Source organism: Corvus kubaryi, unplaced genomic scaffold (genome assembly GCF_017639235.1).
Source record: "Corvus kubaryi isolate FWS band 111438036 unplaced genomic scaffold, C.kubaryi_AGA036_p1.0 split3-73, whole genome shotgun sequence".
NCBI lineage: Eukaryota > Metazoa > Chordata > Aves > Passeriformes > Corvidae > Corvus > Corvus kubaryi.
This window is the reverse complement of record NW_024582091.1, coordinates 39,897,346-39,918,940: the sequence shown is the minus strand read 5'-3', so window position 1 is coordinate 39,918,940 and position 21,595 is coordinate 39,897,346. Positions and strand designations below refer to the sequence as shown.

Sequence of the window (21,595 nt, the reverse complement as noted above, 5' to 3'; positions counted from 1 at the left end):
AAGCATTGGAATGGGCTGCTCAGGAATGTGGTGGAGTCACTATCCCTGGAAGTGTTCAAGGAACAACTGGATGTGGCACTGAGTGCTATGGTTTGGTTGACACGGTGGTATTTGGCCAAAGGTTGGACTCAATGACCTTTAAGGGCTTTTCCACCTTAATGATTCTATGAATTTCCTAAAGACTGGATATGAATTTGAGAGTCCTTGGCCTCCAAAGCCCTGCTTGGATCATTAAATATCCCCTATGCTAATCTAAAATCTTATTGAATTCCTGAGTGAGTAACAGGACACAGAACAGTTAAACCCTTTATGATTGTCTATTAATTCAAAGTAATGCCATTTTCTTCTGTTTCCATTTGAACTGATCAGGTGATCAAACACTAAGCACTGAATTTGATTAACATAAAACTTCTTCTCACAAAGCTTAATTTAGAACTATTTGTTCCCTTTCAGAATAAAATAAATCTTCCTTAACTGCTTTTAAGCAGAAGAGCAAATATAATATGTCCCTTTATCCACTAGTGCTTAAAGTGTAATACATACTACAGTAATTTCCTATTATAATGGAATATTTGCACAGGTTGCAAATTTATCCCGGAGGAATGAGGAATCTAGTGAATGGACACAGACATTTATTACACTGAATACTCGAGGTAATGCTGGCCTATGATATCAAGCCAACAAGCTGGATGATAGCCCTGATATAATTATGTAATTAATTAGCTCTATCATAATTTTTGGTTTATGACACTAACTTTTATGTGCCACTAGTCAATTTAATGGCATTTTAAATTGAAATAAGGCCCCTGAGAGAGATGCTACTTACTGAATCACAAATCTTGTATTCAGATTTCTTTTAATTTCAACAGATGACCTAATAAAATTGCTTTATAATTAAATCCATTCTAACAACTTCTCCTATGTGATTCTTTCTCTTCTCCCATTTTTAATTACGAAAAAAATTCCAATCAGAAAACATTCGCCTTCATAATTATATGCAAAAATCAGCAATCTCTTTTTGTGTCTCTTACTGCTCCCTTCACACAGTGCTGCATCCGGGCTAGCTTTCCTGCAGAATTTTACTAGCATCCTCCAGAGGCAGAGTGAGGAAACTGCACCTTTTACACTGAAAATCTAGTTAAATTTGCTTCTATCTTGTTTGAGAAATAGTCAAGGCGTGGGAAGAAAGGGGAGCAAAGCCCCCCATACTTTCTATTTCAGACAGACATTCACAAGAATTCTGGTAACATAAGACCTGGTTCTCCAGTGAAGTAACATCAGATAAAGGAAGGAAAGGGAGTCCATGGCTCATCTCCACCCAGAGTGGCAGAGCCCCTCTATGTGCCACCTCCTACTTTCCAGCTGAAGAGGCAACCCAGCAGTGGGCATTGGCACCTGCTTGGGGCTGGGGAGTTGTGATGTCATCCAGGAGCAACCCTTACCACATAGGCACCTTCCCTGCCTGGTGCTCCCCACCAGGATCTCACCCTGACACAACACTGTTAGAATACGTCCTCCATCCAGTGCTTAATACAGTGGCATTACATTGAGTAAGGAATATGAGCAGGTGGAAGCAGAACAATCCCCACAAGAGCTCTTTTCATAGGCTTAATTCTACACAGTGGCCGCTGTACCCAGTGTGAGCACAATATCCCTGGATGGGAGCAGAGCTAAATGACTCCTTTCCGAGGTGATGATGACTACTGCATTGAAGGTACCCTTAATGAATGTGGTACTTTGCCACACAGAAAGCAAGGCAAACACAGAACAATGCTCTGCTTCTGAAAGCCATCACATCATTTCAGCCACTGATGCCTGGAAAATGGATGTGTTGGAGATAGTCAAGATTACACAGAACAGTTAAGAGAACACTTGATAATACTGGATGGTACAGAGAAACAGATTAAAATATTATCATTTCCCTGCAGACATAGTCATATTCTGTTCCATTTCTGCTCCCTAGAAAATAGTAACAGATATTGAGCATAAATGGAACTTAAATAGCTTGTATTTGTGTTTTTAAGGCAAGCACATAATTTTAATCATGACTGAGTTTGAAAAAACAGTGATATTCAAAGTGAGGTGAAAGTAATAGAATTAACAAATTTCTTACCATTTGCTGTGTTCTTTTTGAAGTTATCTAGAAACTCTTCCAGGAGCTGTGACTGGTTTGGAGGGGGCAACAAACTCTTTGGGTCCCTGGAAATGTCACCATCTGACCAGGACACACACGTGGGTTGCTGGGTCCCGCAATGGCTTGTTCTCACTGTAAGCATTACACTTCTCTCAGAAAACAGTAGCTCCATCTGCCTGAGCTCAAGATCAGACACAGCCTTTCCATTTATGCTCAGGATTTCATTGCCTACTCGGAGCCCTGGCAGCATGTGAAAGCAAAGAAAGGAAAAAAAAAGAGTTAATATAATATAAAAAGGGTCACAATGCAAACCTTATGCTGACTTGTCTTTTATCTTTTTTGTTAGAATTCAAATAGCCTAATCCTACCACAAGTCCATTAGAACCAATGAGAGCTTTATTTGTGCTATATTTATACAGACTGACCTCATGCTTGCTTACTTTGATAGGTGCTACCCACAGTACAACAATCAAGTTGGTTTTGTTTAAAGATGCTAAAGAATTGGGTGGGTAGGAGAGCAGCACAGCTTTCAAGAAGCTTAGAATAGAGGCAACTCTCACAACCAGATACCATCACTATACAGCACCATAACACATATTTCATCATCTCTGAAGAACAAGGCACTACTCACACAGATCAAATTATTCACACAAAGCTGCAACAACTAAGGATGGAGTTTTTATCAGCTTTTATATAAATCTAAACAGTGGCAAGTGCTGTCTTTCAAAGTCAGCAAAACCAAGTGGACATTACTATCAGGTAGCAAATTAATATCTCTGTTTCCATTTCTCTGGGTTTATTTTTCAGAGAGCAGAACCCACATGATCCTCACATGTGCCGATGAAGAGAGGCACAGTTTCTGAGCAGCACAGTGGGAAGGCGCTCGCAGAAATGTATGCAGAAAACTATTCTGGGGAGGAAGGCTTTCTGCCAGCAAAAGTGGAAGTGATGGGTCATGGAAACTTATCAAGCCCATGAAGTTCCCTAGTGTGAGAGGAACTCTTTCTCCAGTTTGTTCCTCTGCGCAAAAGCACTCAGTTGGATGGCTAAACACAGACTTTGTCTCCGAGGGTGAACAAGAACTCTTCCCTCTACACTGAAAGGATAATTCAGTTACTCTGTGTACACTATTTTTCCTACTATTACATACTTTCCATGGACTTCAGGAAAGAAAATTGTGAACAGTAAATGCCAAGAACCATTTCGGACAGCATTACTAAAGCTCCTTCAAGTTTTTGGACGTGAAAAAGATAATGAAGAACAGTTTTAAGCACAAACAGGATACAATACCTTCCTTGTATGCCAGTCCATCAGGGAGAACGTCACTTACAAAGATATGGGTGAGATGCTCATTTTCAGCAACTTGGGCTGTGACAGCAAAGCCTGAAGTAAAAGAGGTTTAAATCAAACAAACCTTCTTGGAAACATTTCCCTGTTATTTTGTGTATTTAGTAGACTTTACATGAGAAAGAAGATTCTTCTCATGAGAACACACCCACAGAGCATACAGAAGTTATCACATGGTTTCCCAGCCATTGTAAGGCCTGTTAAAATTATTAAGACTTTTCAACTCCCAGAAAATGCCATGCTCTGCTGTAAAAAAAATTACATTTCATAGAAAGTGTTTTTCTACCTCAGCTCCATGACATTTCAATAACACAGCACAGCTCATCATTACAGTAAGAGTTCTGCAGAGTGTCCATCAGACATACAGGTGTCCTAAACCATTCCAAAAACTGGAAACTGAAACTATAAAGCAGCAAACTATACAGACTAGTAAGTGGGAAAGGCCAGAAAATAATAATTTAAAACAGACTTGCAGCTAAAGAACAGCACAAAGCTGCCTTACAAAGGTATCCTTGCAAGGTATCTACCTCCCGTGGATAAAAAGCCTGTCAGAACTTGTTCCAAAATATACTTTTGATACTGTGCCAACAGAGGATCCCACTACAAAAAAAAAAAGGCAGGCCTTGACCATTGCCTAACTGAGAGCCCTTTTATTAGTCCTGGCAAAGGACATTTGTTTTTATGACCAGTCTGTGCTTCAATTATTTGGCCAATGCAGCAAAATTAGAAAGTGGACCCTTCCAAAACACAGGAAATGCACCTGCCAGTGTAAAACAATCAGTTCGTGTCTTTGTTATTATGCACCAATTTCTTTGCAGACTCACACTTTGAGCTATCAAGGATGGCTCTATCTGCTCTCAGAAACAAAAACGCCCCAAAGAGAGAAAGTAAGCAGTGAGAAGAGTAAAATGAAGAATTCCTGAGAGCTTACCATAATCACTTATGTTTTCAGTCTTTGTAAGATGAACATGATAAACATTTAATGGACAAATTTCTATTTCATCATACACCTGTTAGAAAAGAAGAGTAGCAGAAGTCATCAACTTATGAAAATGCAAGCATCAAAGCCCAGATACAGCATGAGAAAGAAGCACAATATTCTTGCATCAAGACTTGCTGTCCTTACATAGAGAACTGTGTTACTGTGTAAGCATCACTGCTATCAGTGGCACTAAAGCTAAAGATCAAAAACCCACCCTGGAGCACAAGCTGGCACTTTGTTTTTGAGCTAAAAGCCTCATTCAAATCTTCAAACATTTCTTGAAGAAAGTGTTTGCAGTGCCTAGCCACCTAAAACTGTGAATCAGAATGCAGTCCCAGAACAGCTTTAAAACCTTATTTTAGATCGACATTTCACATATTTGTAGGTGATAACTCAACTGCAGCTACAGACATCACAAAACTTTATCTAAAAGGAGTCACACTTTCCTGGTCTACTATGTATTCATATGGTTCAGGAGCACAATACTCAGTATTTTCATCAACCAGTCTTCTGAGTTGTAGGCCATAGTGTCTTGGCTCCAGCTGTCTCATCTAAAGAAGAAAAAGAATGGAGTTTGGAATTTGTTATTTATTTCCAGAATCCTAAAAGACAGAGAAGTGACACAGACACAACAAGCTTCTAAAATCATGCAAAAACAATCTCAAAAAGTAATTTTCTACCTATTTTTGTAGTATAAACAAAACTAGATGCATTACTTAAAAGATAAGGTTCAAGTGCAATTCCCATTTTGCTTTACAGTCCTTCCAAGTCCTTTCATAAACACTCTGTCTTGGCTATCAGATTAACTGAGTACTAATATATGTTTCCAAAGATATCACAACTGTCTTCTGTCCTTTTGAACTTAACACTCACAACCACCTTTTTCCATGACTACTGCTAATGATTCAGTTCTGCTCAGCAGCTTTTGCTTCTGATGTAGAAAATGTATATGCACATATGGGCAGTTAGGAGAGGGGATGGGATGGCAAGCAGGTTCCCTAAGGGTTTGCCTTTATTAGATTTTATTTTTATTGCTGGGTTTCTTCTATGATCAGAGAGTTTCCCCTATTTTTTTTTTTTTTAACCACATGAAGTCAAAGCAGAGATCCTGTCTCAACAGGAAGTAAAGGGAAATAGGGATATTCCCAAAGGATATCAGCCTGAAAGTGCTGAGCTCCTGATGGGAAGGTCTGAAAAAGTCAGGATACTGGTGACACCATGGCACAAAGCATTTCATTTTAGCATATTAACAGAGCAACTATTCTAACACAGGAGGAAGCAACATTTCCAAAAGAAGAGGACTGACTGCCTCCATGAGTGTTATTTAACCCCTTTAAGGCATCTCTGCAGCTTACAAAACCTAACTCTACTGAGTAACTAGTAATTAATTAATGTTTTATTGCATTCTACAGTTTACAAGTTACATGTGTTCTGTATCCTGAAAAACTGAATTCAAATGTACAAGTTTTTGTATATGTGCTATCCAAAAACCTCAGATGGAAAACAGAAATGAGAAAAGTATAAACCTCATAAAGCATGGATGAAGAGGAAAAAAAAAAACCCTAACAACTCTTCTGAACTTTAGCCTTATCCACATAGCATTCAAACATTTTCTGTTAAGAAGAAAGATTCCTTACACTCACCAGAGCAGAATGAAAATGTAACAAGGAAAAGAACCAGGATAGATGAGCAGAAAGTATTCAGCATTAGAGAATGCTTATGAAAAGCTTTACACACAGAATAGAAAGACAAAATAAAACAGAAAAACATTTAAGAAAAAAAATCAAGGAATTTAAAACTAAATTTCATGCGATACAGACAATGAAAATTAAAGGCCAGCTTTACAATTACAAATATTTTGGAGTGATAGAGTAAGAGACTTAAGGAATTTCCTTTTCAACTTAATTTTACTTTTGTAAGTTTTATTTCCTCTTTCAGGGGTCTTGCAAGGCACTGTAAAAACTTCAAAATATTCTGTCTCTTCCGTGCCACCTGGCGGCCAAATCGTGTTTCAGATAATCCCTTCGGCCTGACAGGGTACACCGAAGTTTTTAAAAGTAAAGCCAAACATTAAACATTTTCTCCAGGATTCGGTCTCCACCAGGAGAAGCCACAAGAAGCTACTTTCTTCTTAATGATGCCCTGGAGACACATTTGGACTTGCCTAAATCAGAGTGCTTATTTTGATTTTAAAACTGTAGTTTACTCTGGATTGTTGAAATTTTTCTTCTTTTTTCCTTACACCCAATATTAGCATGTGAAAAGAGCCATCAAATTTGGCCCTGTCCTCCATTAAGAGCTTCAAAATTCATTAACTTCAAGCCAGTTCACTGAGTTCACATGGAAATTCACTGTAACATATGCCCAGAAAACAGAACTCAGGGGGTAAAAATCTATTTTTTCCAAAAAGCTGTTTAGCATAATTTAAGTGACTTGAATCACAAAGTTATAGAGCTAAGTTCAAGCACTGACACGTGTGGAGGCAGAAGTGTTAGGTATATAACAGTGTTCCAGAGGTGCTGGTGTTCTGTTTGTAGCTAAAACTGGTATTTCTATTTTACCTTCAACCTGTGACTCAGTTCTCTGTTCCATGATCTGTAGCAATCCCCTTCAAATTGCCAGCACTGACTTGCAGAAGGGAATTCACTCTTTGAAATCCACAAGTAGAGCTTGTATTTAATTAAAAGCTTAAAGAGGTCCTTTCAGAAGCGAACATACGTGATTGCCTTTGTCACAGCAGTCTTAAATGTCTTAATCTCCTGGCTCTAACTCAACCAGTCCCTGCTGCTGCTCTGTGATTAATCTGCACAGAACAACCAGGTTTGCTGCAAGGACAACACAGAGTGGACACGTGCTGAGACTCCTCAGGGCTGACTACCTGGCACACTGTCACTGCTCTTGAAGTACCCCGTGTGCTGTCTCCAGCAGCACTTTCTGAAAACCTTTCCACAACCCTGCTGCCTTGGCTACAACACCTAAAAACCACAACTAAGGAAAGAGAGCAATGTGCCTGGAGACAGTGACAGGGAGATGCTTATTATGTATTATTAGTATTATATATTATCTCATTACTGTATTATTATATATAATGATAACCTTATCACAGTTTTCACTATTTATGCATCCACTGATATACTGTGCTCCTTCTCAAGTCCACAGCGATTTACAAGGTGCAACTGTGCATGAAAAATAAGTACCTTGCATGCCAAAGACAAAACATCCTCCACCCTGTGCTCTGGCTTGAGTGTCAGCGCCACTCCTTGGCCGTCACCGAAATGAACATATGTCTGTGTTTCCCAAGCATTCTCCTTCTGCATGCTCTCTGGCACTGAGCAGTAGACATTCAAAAAATCGTCGACTTGCTGCTGGAAACAAGGGAGAAAAGTATAAAATATGAGGATGCTAAAAAACTAAAAATAACAAAAAAAAAAAAAAAACCAAAACCAAAACCAAAACCAAAAAAAACCAAAAAAAAAAAAAAAAACAAAAAACAAAAAAACCAAAACACCAAAACCCAAGAAAAGTGCAATTACTTTAGCAGTTTGAAGTGGCTATGTATTCAGAGTGCTGTGTATTTTCTCCACGGCAAGCCAGGGAAAGAGTTCTGTTACCTGCTCTCATTCACTATTGAAGACTTGATTTTCTAGAGCTCAGATTGAACTTGCTGTGCTTTCCTATTATGGAATTTTATGTCTTTATCTCATACTAATCATTGAGTTAACTCCTTGTGGAAATATGTTGCTACCTGGTATTATATCACAGTGGAAATAAATCTTCTAAGAAGAACTGACAACTACAATTTTACCTAACCAATAATGTAAAATAACTCTGTAAATAAATAAATAAATGGAATTAGTGTCATTTTGACAGAAAATAACAACAGAATTCCAGCAGAGAGCACTGTGGAGCAAGGCTAGCCATAACAAAATAAAGGACTAAAGCAGGAATTAAGCGCTGCTATTCTATTTGGCGTTTGAGAACATCGTGTTTCATTGGCAGCACAGGGTATCTGCCTGTTTACCATTTTGCTCCACATTCTCCCTCTTTCCAACACCACTCCACCTGATCAAATAACATCGGTCCTAAACAAATTCCCTATCACTTTCTCACCCTTCACTTTCACACTTTGTCCTGTACTGCACTTCAGGCTGCATGTTTCAAAGGAAACCACACAAGAAGACAAACACCAAAAGCTGTTCAGAATTTGGAGTTTCACATATTATTTGGGTCAGCCTATTCAGCACATCACTTAAATACCTATATCAAGGCATTTAAATTTATGCAGATGGGGTCCCTTAATTCCCCATGCAGTCACTGGAAAGGGACAAAAACTCCATGAAGTGGCAGAACTTCCACCCAAGGCATATCTTAAGATATCCTGAGCTGTTCTCAGGAGTCCCTACCTCCTCCATGCTTTCGCTTAGTATTTTTGGTTTGTTTGTTGGGCTGGGTGGATTTGTTGCCTACATAAAGACCCTTGATTACACAATTCTCCCTCCTCTCCGCGGGGACACAAGCCCAGGGGTGCATCACAATTAAAAGCTGCTGTTAAAACTGCACAGGGACTGTTTCCCTTGCTGCAGGCAGCAAAGTTATTGACAACAATCTGTCAGTGACAACAGAAAGACCAATATTATTCTGTTTTTGCAAATAACAACTGTGGCTGTAAAAATGATGAAGCAAGCAATCCTATGCAGGTAATTACCAAACAATGCAGAAATACAGGTTGCAGATAACCCAGAGTGTGGCATAGTAATAATGTGATGCCAGAGTAACGCTGGTTTGGTGGAATAATATTAATGAACTAATTCTATTCATTAATCTTGTCTGTCTTGTTCAATCATCCCTTTTAACTAGTTGAACATGAAATTTCAATTAACACAGGTGAATGGAAATCCTACTGAAATCCAGCAACTTATACATAACAGGAATCATATTCTGCTAGTGCAATTAACGCAGTGTTGAAATCTACACCACGTGAAGTTTGACCTCTGCGGCTGCAGCTACAGCCTGCTCATAATGCCAGTGATGTTGAAGAAGATAATTCCTGTGGAACTGTAGTCCTCTCAGCACTAAATCAAGTGCCTGGGAATGAAGCCTGACCTACCTCCACAGTGTAAATAACAGAACGGAGAAAAGGGGCAAGGCAGGGAGGCTGAGAAAGATCAGCACAAATTAGTCAGGCTGCATTTCCCTGGTGGCTTCCTCCAGGGAAAACCAATGCTATGCTTGCCTCAGCAAGGGAGGTTTGCAACTACTACAATGGTTTATTGCCCTGCAATGGTAGCTCTTCAAATCTGTGCAGCTGAAATAAATCTTGCTATTGCCAGAGATGAAAAAAATCCATAACCTCATATCATAGAGGATTAAGGCGATGAGAAATAGGTTCAAGGCCTTTTGATGTAAGCTTTTATAACAGGACAGAAAGCTCTGCAGCCAACGTGAGCTACATCCTTTCCTTGCCAGGTACACTGATGCTCAAGCATACAATTTGAGATAAACTTCCCTCTGTTATTAAACATGACTGTGTTCCTTAACTGCAGTCAAGGAACTGTTGCTTCATCCACATTTTCCGTCTCAGAAAATCTGACATGAAAAGAGATTTTTTTTTCCTGTTATGCCTGCAGTGACTAATTCAACAATAGTTCATTCATTCATTGCCACATGAAGTTATAACAACCCATTCAATTTTCCAGAAAGAGGCGCCAGGATTTGCAGACTGTCACACGTTGTGCTACAGGGCTGCTGCAGGACCAATAGGTTACTTCATAATTTCCTCCCACTATTTGCCTCTGGTTTTATCATCCTTTTCAGGGAAAATACAGCTACCCTGGCAGACTTCACTATTTGTCATTCCCTACCCTCCGCAGGCAGCATTTTATAAAAGTTTTGATGCTGTTTTTGTTTTTTCCATTTTAAATCAGCCAGTGAAACCAGGCTGATGCCAGACTAACGGTTTTCAAAGTTATGATGAATCATTTCTGAGTTGTCGTATGATTCACCAAAATGTCAGGATCTTAAAAATGCCCACGCTGTATTTAATACCCATTGAAAAAAGGTTTCAGAAATAGGGTTGAAATAATAAGAAAAAAAACGTTTTTCTAGCTCCAAGCTCTGCTCAGCACCTCAATTGTGTGGGTTTTTCTAGTCTTGAAAGACAACCCTGCTAAATTTTTAAATCCTGGCCCAAAACCTGCAGCCACATTGTCCTCTGATGGTCCCCCTCTACCTGGGGAACGGGGCTGTGAGCCCCTGCCTGAATCTGGAGAAGGCTGCTTTATCTAGAGCTGGACAAGAAGACAGACCTTGTCCCTTCTCTGACACTTCACCAAAGACAGAACACTTCATTCTGCCTGTTCCCTAGTGCCTTCAAAGCATTCTTCTGTCTCCTCAGAAGGGTTCAGGAGGAGTAAATGCTCCTGTTAGGCCCGAGGACAGGAGACACACAGCAGACCCTGTTGTATAAGGCAGCTCTGTCAACCTCCCAGCCTCAATAGGGTTGGCATCCAACTGACAGACTGGTGCCACAGCCCTTCAGGAGAAACCTTTCAGGGCCTGTGCCCAAGAGATTTGGTCACTTCTCATGTGGCAGACCTTTCCATGTTTTAGCACATTTGAAAAGGAATGAATTGTTTTTGCTGTCTCTGAGATAGGCATGGATGCCATCTCACACCACACACAGTGGTACATTCTAGAGGAATTTGTTAGGTGTTTTCTACAGGAGCTGATCTTAACCCCATAATTATAATTTATTTTGAAAACAGAGGAGTGATTTGGTTTAAATATTTTCCCACTCCCGGAAATAACAGGCAAGTGGCCAAGTAACAAAGGGAATTCAGGTATTTCAATACACTTTTTCAAAGAACAGACAAAATGTGAAGATACTTTCAGAAGGCAAAACAGCCTTACAGGATTAGCTCCTGTCAGTGGAAGATGTCCTTCCAGACTGGGGGATGGCAACACTATGCCCCAGGGAGGCTGCAGGAATGGAGAAGGACCACGACTGAGGCCAGGCAGGGAAAAGCACCAGATCTCCTCCTCCTAGGCATCAGAGAACATCAATCACAGCTATTTACTGGGTAATGCTGCTGAGGGATGCTCCATCCTTCTCCTTTACTTGGGCAATCTCCAGCTTTATATTAAATCTCACTTCTCTGATGGGACAGTCCACAGACTTTACATAGATTTCATTGCCTTAACACTCAAAATACAAAGGTTCTGTTGAAACAGACAACGGGGAAAAATATACCTTGGGTTTCATCCTGTCCCTGGAAACCATCAAGGTCAGATTGGACTGGACTCTGAGCAATCTGATCTCGTTGAAGAGTTTCCTGTTTATTGCAGGGGGTTGGACTAGATGACCTATAAAGGTCTCTTCCAATCCCAACCATCCTATGATCTGCCATACTGTGAAGGATGCTTTCAAACAAGCTCAGCCTCAAGTCCCTCTCACAGTGTACAGACGGTATGCATCAGTGTGTGAAGAAGCTTCTAGGGGTTTGGTTTTGTTTTGTTTTTAAAGACTACCATGAATGCTCAGACACTTATGGTTAAAGCGGTTTCATTAGCAGAATTACAATCTCACCATCTAACAATAAATACATTTTATGAACCTCTTCGGGGTATCTGAACCAGCCCCACCATTACCTTAGACAAATGCATTCAGGAATTCAAAAACATGATGATGCAGAATGAGAATGGGCATATCTTACCTCAGCAGAGTTGGCTGAATTCTGCACGCCAGCAAATCCATGTCCTCCTGCTGAATCAAAAACCTATTGAAAATATTACAGATAAGTAAGTAGGTTAAACAAATAAACACCTTTACTTCTTATCTGTTCTGGGTAAATCCTTTGAAAAAATAAAGATTAAAACTAAATTAAGAAATATATATCAACCTGCTAAGACCCAGGGATCTTTTTGTACTTTTTATTGCTTTATTCCAATTAGAAGTAATAAAGAAATACAACTCTCTCCATATACAGAAAATTTAAGCAGATTTTCTCTTTTAAGATACACGCACACACAGATTCATATACGTATAAAACACATCCTTGTTTTTTCCTATCTACTATTTAGTAATAAGATTAAAGTCATTTACCTTCAAACCATGCACTATAGTGGAATTATAAATTTCACCCTTTGGTGAAATTTATAATTCTCCTGTTAGGGAGAACTACAAATCTCATCATGACTTCAAGGGACTATTTCAAATCATTGTTGCTGGTTTCTAGAAGTCCTACCCTACAGTTTTTCATCTCTTCTAACCAGTTTTCTATATGTGACCCAAACCCCACACTATTAAGTAATGAAAGTAGCTGACTACTGCTTTGGAACTGATGAAAGCAGGACCTGAGATGTACATTGCCCATATGCTTTAGAAATTTAACTACTGGTATCTCGCAAAGGTGCTAGGTTTAATAGCTAATTTTTTTAAAATCCAATAAATGACTATGGATACAGATATTTCAGCGATAAGGCTGGTGTAAACACATGGATAGATCTACACTTTATACGTGACACTGAGATTTGCAAGTAATAACATTACCCTCCTAAACTGCAAATTTAAATAGCATTTCTTTAACTCCTTCTGCAGTCAACAAATCAGGACAATATCAGACTTATATCTGAGCTTCTGGAGGGGGTTGGTATTAGCAAAAGCCTTTCAAATAATCCAAGACAACAACAAACTCTCTCCAGATTTCATACAAAATCCAGGTTCTGCCAATGCAAATAAAGGGTACCACTTCTGAACTTCCTTGTCTCACCCACAGATGTAATCAAAGTATGTTATTGCTTATGATTTCTCAAAATAGTTCACCATTTAGACATAAGAAAGCAGATAAGCATTTAAGAAACTGAGGATAATGTGAGCCTAGACATCCCCCATCTGGTACAGTGCAGTTTTATTAACTGATTTGTAGAGGACTGAGCCACTTCATTAATGTTTACAAAAGCTTCCCAGCACAAAAACTCTGAACATTTTTTATTAATGCCATAAAAATAAACAAGATAAAATTAAAAACTTCTCTGACACAATGATGTTCAAGAACATACCATCTGATTTTGAAGCTAGGGTACTGTAAATTAAAACATATCATCTACAGTCAAATTAACTTAAATCTAAGAAAGCAAGATTTTTTAAATCTATTGTTTGACAGAAACACCTCAACACAATGAGCAGAGAAGCAACCACCACTTCTCTACTTAACCCAGTTGGGTGAAAGAGACAAGAAAGTCATCCTCAGGCCTATTCTGATTTTGATATAGAATTAGGCGCATATACACAAGCCTGAACAAGGATGTGGCTCTCTTTTCAGCTATCTTCTAGGTTCATGGGTCAGTTTTCAAGCCATGCCCATAAAAATTCCTTACTTTTATGGGCTACATTCAGCATTTACACTTCCTTAATTGTATTGTAGAATGTTTAATTACCAAAAAAACCCAAAAAAACCCAAACAAAAAAACAAACAAAAAAACAAGAACCCCAGCTCATCTATGAAAATGAAAACATTTTGGGGCCAGCTGGTTGCAAGGTTTGGAACAAGAAGGATGAAGACACATTCGGGCCACCTCTGCCTGCAATAGGGCTCCCTTCTCTTTGTTCAGAAAAGCACTGCGAGGGCAGCAGGAGCCTCCCCTCCTTGCCACAGATATGATTCCCTGTCCCTGAGCTCCACAGAATCCCCTTCACGGGCTATAAAGCGTATGAGAAGAAGTATTACCCAGTTAAAAACAGTGCGAGGTATCAGCTCTGCTGGGAACGGAGCTGAAGGGCATAACATTCCTTCCCTCAGGGCTCATAGTAATAAAGAAATAGAGGTTCAGGACTCGCAGACCAGACTCAGCTGCTGGGGAACACAGGGGAAATCATGTGAATAGGATGACCTAGGGAAAACTTCTCCTTTAGTTCTTTCTTTTGTAAGAGACACTTGAGTTTTATTAATCAATTTCACCATGTTAACACATCTCAATCAATATGCTAAAATGTGTAACAGGTGGAAGTTTAATGCCAGTGTAATACATAGATATTTACCTATTAAAAATAGAAACCACTATACCAGAAAATCCTGACATGTTATTTTGCAACATTGAATCTGTTGCATCAGCTCTGTGTCTATTGCAGGATGTGTACAGATAGGCTTGTTTAAACACTCCGCAACAGACTACCAGGCATGTAAGAACAGCCAATTTTCAAACGCTGATCATAGATTTTTTGAGTAATAAAATCAAGGGCCAGGGAACAACAGGAAAAAAGTTACCTAATGAACAATGCACAAAATGCTACTTTACAGAAGTAACACCAGACATGGCAGAGGCTATTGAAAACAATAGCGTTCTGGGTGAGAATGCATCTCTGTAATTTCTGCCTCACTGCCAATTAGTGTCTCTGCTCTTATTTACCTTTTTTTCAGGGAAAAAGGCAGCAAATTTTTGTTTCACATATAACTGAGCTTTTATTGAGAAAACACAGACTCCTGAAGTGTGGAGCTTGCACTAAATGTGAGCACGGGCCATTAGTTCCACAAAGAAAAAAAGATGCTGTGGTTTCACCAGCAGTGCATCCCTTCAGTGGGGGCACACATCAGCACAGCCCCTTTCCCAAGAGCCAGTCTGACCCTGCACATCAAACCTGAGCCAAGCCTTCAGTAAACTGGTCTGGCATTATCTGTCAGCTGTCTATACCGAGAGCTGAGTCCCTGCATGACAGCAGTCTTCTCCCGGCGCTAAAATGTACTTCCAGGCAGTGGGTGTTGCTTTAGGAGGCCATGCCAAAGATGGCTGTCTTTGCAGCAGTCTCTTTGTTCCTTGAGTGACCTATGTCACTCTACACTGAATTGCAGCAGTGCTTCAGAGTCCCAGTCACAAACAAGCACACACTGTATTCAGGACTGTGCACAGAGACTATCTTGGAAAAAACCCTACTTCCAAACAGTTTGCAATGTGCCCGAAGAGAAGTTTTGTTATAAATTCCAACCTGATGGTCTTATGCTGATGATAATTAAATTACTGGGTCAAAACCTGTCATCTATCAATCTTACTTATCACAAAAAAACCCCAAATTAGATATATACTCTTCACAAGCGATGATCCCATTGCAAATTTGCCACACCTACTGAAACCCTGGATGCAAGTTTGATGGACAGATGTCTTCTACCCTGTGCACCAACAACACCTTGCAGGATGAACCCCAAGAGAAACAAGCCATTCTGTGCTATCCCCAGCAAATAAGATCTACCTGAGTTATGGAAGGTCGCTTTTCTTTTCCTTTTCTTGCCAATGTGTCCAGTCCTTTTAGAGAAGAAAATAACCCCTTCTTATTTCGAACCCTTTGTGACAGTGACAGTGTACGTTTCCTGAGAGCAGCTTCATCCCTGGAGCAGATCTATTTAAACACAGAGACAGACCTTCCTGTATCACTTTCATAACAGCAAAATATTGAGTTATTTCAACCTGCGGCATCAAATGAGGGTTACTTCTGTTTATCTCAATGTAACATGCCAAAGTGCAAGGACAGTGTTTTAAACTTTCAGCAGCGATGCTTGTTTCAGTATTCCAGTGGCGTGGCAGAATAATTTTTTTGTCATGGGGCAAAATTAGAAGTCATAGGAAGGGAGACTCTGAGAAAATACTGCTCTGTAACACAAAAGAAGCTAATGAAAAGGATCTGAAGAAGAATGATAACATATCATTCAGATATGAAATTGCTAGAGGAAGACAGACCCAAAATTGCCAAACAGGAGATAAATGTGCTGTGGCATTGAGTTATTAACAAGGAACGGCACAAACCACATAGATAAAAACAGTGGCAGAGAGGAACACACTCCCTGATGGGACTTTCAGTACTACTACTCAGACTTCACATGCAGCAAATGTGGTCCAGGTCTCTCTGCCAAGATCAGCCTTGCAGCCCTGCCAAGGTTAAAGAGCAGAGGCAAACCTGCTACTGTGGTACTTTCCTTGAAGCCGATGGGGTGACAACAGGTTACAGCAGCTCAGGATCTCACTCATTCTTCTTTAGAAATACAGCCCACAGTTCTTAAAAAAAGTGACATATAATTTTGAATTGTCTCTAGTTTTAGCCTATTATAAGAATACTTCCTTTTTAGGAGGGACTCCAAGTCTGGAGTCCTTTGGGGCCATAAAAAACAAAGTCATGGCCATATCCTGTAGAAGAAAATTTATTTGCAGTCAAGGAACAGGCAGAAAGGGTGAGAAGGGAACAGGGCTGTCTGAGCAATGCATGTGGGTGCAGCCACATATTTTCCCAGCACAATTCCACATCTAAGCACATGGTGTTTTTGTGTAACACACCCATGAAAGTGCATTTGGACTTACCAGTGCATGGAAGGATGAGACAGAGAAAATGCCGAGCCTCCCCAGTGCCAATTTTGAAGGACGACTGGCAGCAGCCAAAAGGCTCTTTGGGTTTGGGAGCTCCCCACCTTGCAAACTGGATAGGTAACATCGCATTCGGAAAAGGTCCATGTTAAATTTTTCCAGGTTCTGTTCCCATTGCTGGATCTGTTTAGATATAAAAAGGGACAATTAAATGGGGGAAAAATAACTTTGTGGGCTGCACTGAAAATTCGAGCTCTTCCCCAAACCCATAGTAAATTGCTTTCATCTGGTAGTATATGGATTAGATTAGTTATTCCCTGCCAAAACACATTCAGTCATATTGTGTTATATCAACCCAAAAGATGACTTGAAATAAAACAAAGCTGGTGGTCTTAAACACATACTGACAAGATGAACATACCATGAACTCTGGGTAGTTTGATAGCCACAAAAACAGTTACATAAAAACACAACCCTGTGGTTCACAAAGTCCCTTTCTTTTTTTTTCCCCTCTTTCTTCCCTCCCATCATCCCCTCCTTTCTGAAAATTAGTCTTGGATTTTTTAGCTTAGACTGTGTAGCTGGCTGACTGAAAGCAAAGTAGCGCAGCTACTCTAACAAACTGTGCAAAGCAAAGTAGTTCCAGTGCTAGGTTCTGTTCATTCTCTATTACCATTCTACAGCTCCTCTAACGGTAAACAGGGGACAATACTCATGCTTCTTGCTCTGACTAATAAGGTAAGACATTATTACACTCATGCAAACTGCAAATAACAGCTATATAGACTCAATACAAACCACTGGACCAAAAGCAGGAATGTAAACACGCTTAATTTTAATTCTAAAACATATCTAGCACAGGTACATGAAGATGTAACAACTTAATCCAGTTTCAATGTAAAATTAGGAAAGTGAACAATCAAATATTTACTAGGCAAAGCTCTGAATCAAGGTTTAGATGACAGATTTTAATTATTTGTGTAGATACACACTCATTTAAACAAACATATTCACACTCATTTAAAACATACACACTTATTTAAACACATATTCTTATGCACAGCACCAAAGTCAAATTTTGCTCTTCATTTCCCCAACTTACATACTGGTAGTTGCAGCAAAAATCTGCCCTGCAGGTTGTACAATGAACGTACCACATACATTAATACCAATACGTAGTACAAATAAAAAAGGCAGCAAGCACATTGATACAGCAGAGGCAGAAAAGGCATGTCCATTAGGTCAAGGTACACCAAGATTGTGTGCTGAAGACTGTTGAAATCCCCTGACAATACTCATCTTCCAATGTCAGCTCCAGTCACTGCACGCTGCATGTTCCACAGGTGGTTTAGGGCTGTGGAGAAAGTTCATCACGTTTTCTCTAACGAGTGTTGGCTTTTTCTGGAGCACCTGCCTGCCCCCACGTGCACAGGACGTTATCACCTCACACTGAGATTAGCCAAGGCTGGGACAAGCACCTTTGTGACTCGGGAAACAAGCTGACAAATATAAAACCCTCAAGTGGACTATGCCCTTTAGGCTCATTTAGAAGTAAAATCAGTTCAGTTTCTTTATAATGCTGCCAAATATTTCAAGAATTAAACCAGTATTTTGCCACTTTACTTTCAAGAATGAAGAAGCAAAAAATGAAAGGGCGAAATAGGCCCTGTTAACAAAACAGTGCTAAGGTCTGTGCTACGACTGATAGAGACCTTAGCCAGTCCAGCTTCCTTACACATGTGCTCACAAATTGTGGCATCAGTTACTTTTGGAAGTAAGAGGTAAATCTTATTCGTCGAGTAGGGTGAAGAAATGGAAGACAATATACCATTTTGCACAGGTATGAATGCAAAATTGTAATTTACAGTACACTTAAAAAATCTTTCAAACAGTGACTATTAAAAACAAAAGAGAGAATTTACAAAAGCTTATCATGACATCAATTCTCAGAAGTCTAGTGAAAATGGACAGAGACATACATATAATGAAGATGCTTTGTCTAATCTCTCATCACAGACATTTGAAACATGCATCCTCTGCACTCCAGAAAGAATAATCTTTTTTTTCCTTGGGTTTATTTGAAAATTTCCCCCTTTTTTTTGCTTTCTTTGTGCTCTCAGGCACTTCTCACAGAGCATTTTTCTGCATGCCAGTACTTTACGCATGGGACAACTCCAATACAAGATTGCGAGATGAGCTCTTTCTCTGTGTCAACATCCCACCAGAATGAAAACATAGTTGTCAGCTTTTCACAAAGCCAAAAGCTACAAGCTCAGGTAATGTCTTTCCCTTTGAGATGACATCTCTGTGGGTAAAGAGCCAAGACAACTTTTAATAGCTCAGGAACAGAACAAGTCTTGTTCTGGGCACTGCTGGAGTGGAGCATCCTGTCCTCATTGAACACAGGCTGAGTATCTTAGACCTTCTTCAAAATCCCCATTAAATATTTGCATGAAGTTGTATTTTAAAATAAAGATAATCTAAGAAGGGGGAGTGGGGTACAACATGGGGGCATTCTGAAGAAATAATTAAATTACAGTGTTCCTAGTCACACAGGATACTAGCTAATCAGCTCCAAAAGCATCAGTAATCACAATGTTACATTTAATGGCATTACCAAAAGCTGTAGGCAAGGAATTTCTGGGATTGTCTTGTAGTCTTATCAAAACCAGGGATGTCTGGAACCAATTGGAGACCATGAACCAATACCAGCTGCTATTTGTCTGAGCCTTTTAAACTATGATAATTCTTCCTAGAGATTTATATTCTTGAACACTAAAAGGGAAAAGCACACAAATAAAAAAGTAACAACTTCAAAGCACAGTATGACCTGGTCCACCAAGTTAATTTACAGCCTGCAGACTCGATGCTGCAATCCCTATTCTGCTATTGTGTGAGGCAAATCTCTGCCCCACGTGGGAGGACTACCCGAAAGAAGGCTCAAGGACTTAACTTCATCATGCACAGACAAAATGGCCCTTTTGAAATCTGCTCGAAAGCAAACAGGAAAAAGTGGATGCATCAGACAGCTGTGGGAGCAGGAATGGGCAACAAAGGCTAAAGCAGCATGAAACGAGTCCAAAAAGAGATAAGCAATATGGCCCGAAGTGAGGCATACCAAGCAAGCGAGCACACATGAAACGTGAAAGCATTAAAGGGTTTTTCCAGAGGAAAGGGAGGGTGTCATTGTCAGTCCAGGCAAATGTTAAGCAAGGATTTCTCTGTTTAGTGGCAGCATGAAAGAGCTTGGGAGAAAGGCAAGGGAGGGGCTACCCAAATAAATGTATTGAACCTACTAGGATACTCTAAGAGTGGAAGGAAGCTGTGGTAGAGAGATAGAAAGGAATAAAATGTGGGAAGCCTTGAGAATTATTTAGCCTGGGCCACCAGGAGAAATCATGCAAGGAAGCCTGGTGCAAGGACAAGACAGTAATTATGTGAGGGGATAAGCTTTTGCATCAAAGACCTAGTGCAGGAAAGAGTTAACACACAAAGGAACATCAGCATGGTACTGGCAGTACTTGCAGTAATGATCATTTTCAAAACATAAACAGTCAATTCTTCTCCAGGTTAGTGAAAAATCTGTTCAGACACTAAGAAACAATTGCAAATTAACTACATTTTAAGTCACGCACACAGAGGAGCTAAACGAAGTTGTTTGAAAGAAGGTCTCTCTCAGGTCAATAAACCTGCTAGGTTTTCTACAGCTAAACTTTAAAGTGGGAGCTTGGGAAAAGCAAGGGATAAATATACAGACCAATGGTTCCTAGTAGGTAATTTGGGGATCCATAGTTCCTACATGCTCTACAGTTCTGTCTGCAGGTAATATTTACAGTGGCACCAGCACCTCAGCTGGAAGAGGTTTAGGGTTTGCAGACTGTGAAAGGGAAGGCCTCAACAGTCCCAGCAAAGGCAGTGTGGCTCAGGGATGGCCCCTGGCCTCTCGTCCTTCGTACACTACAGTGCAACCAGTATCTTTTGGGAGGCTGAGAAGAACTGCCTCATTTGCAATCACGTGTTCTGTACAAAATAAAAAGAGCTCAGTATAATAAAACCCAAACCGGTGTGTGAATGCTGTAAAGCTGGGTCAGAAATGACACCATATCAACTCAATGTAACGATGCTTCAAGGACCTAGAAGAAGGATGGAAAAAGCTTTTTGTTATCAGCTCACCTGATAACAAAACACCAACTTTTCACTTGGCTCCTATTCAAAGCAGCACAAAAGAGAAGATGCACAGGAAGGAGGGCCTTCTCTCAAAGCTAAGCCTTCAAAATTTATTTTATTTAGTAGTAGTTCTTATACCATGCAGCAGCACAAGGGCCTTGCTGACACAATTCACTATCTATAGCAATAAAAATTCTCAGTTTTTCCCTACACAGTATCTTATTTCCAGATGGAAAGTGTCGCTGGAAGCTGATGTAGGGAACTCTGTGGATTGAGAAGAAACTTCTGCTACAGTTTTATATGTACAGCTTTTCAACCACATTACAAACAACACCAAACTCTTTGCATTCCAGTCCCTGGTTCTCAGACACAATTCATATTGTATCCATCTGGAAAAATGAGTCACTTGGTTTCTGGGGACAAGGAACAGATTTTTATTGTCATTACTTCCTAAAGAGAACTTGAAGAAGCAAAAACATCACTCTTCCAGAAATTCCATTACTTTAAAAACACTACTATCATAACTTTTACTTTAAAGAAATAAAAAAGGCATTGTAAAAGAGTACAACACTCATGTTCAATTAGCGACACTTTATTCTTCATTCTTCATGGTGACTTAAAAA

General features: G+C 39.8%; 1 protein-coding gene across 2 annotated transcripts in view; it reads right to left on the bottom strand.

Moving 5' to 3' along the window:
* The window catches only part of TIAM2 (TIAM Rac1 associated GEF 2), an 88,600-nt gene that overhangs the window by 48,368 nt on the left and 18,637 nt on the right, over positions 1-21,595 (bottom strand). The window contains exons 6-13 of one of the 2 annotated variants that reach the window (XM_042016668.1): positions 16,803-16,988; positions 15,703-15,849; positions 12,176-12,238; positions 7,661-7,828; positions 4,910-5,014; positions 4,413-4,491; positions 3,425-3,517; positions 2,114-2,374 (exon numbers count right to left, since the gene is read on the bottom strand). In XM_042016668.1, coding sequence (XP_041872602.1) covers positions 2,114-2,374; positions 3,425-3,517; positions 4,413-4,491; positions 4,910-5,014; positions 7,661-7,828; positions 12,176-12,238; positions 15,703-15,849; positions 16,803-16,988 — 1,102 coding nt within the window. The remainder of the gene's footprint in view (positions 1-2,113; positions 2,375-3,424; positions 3,518-4,412; positions 4,492-4,909; positions 5,015-7,660; positions 7,829-12,175; positions 12,239-15,702; positions 15,850-16,802; positions 16,989-21,595) is intronic. The other variant, XM_042016669.1, reaches the window with a different exon arrangement.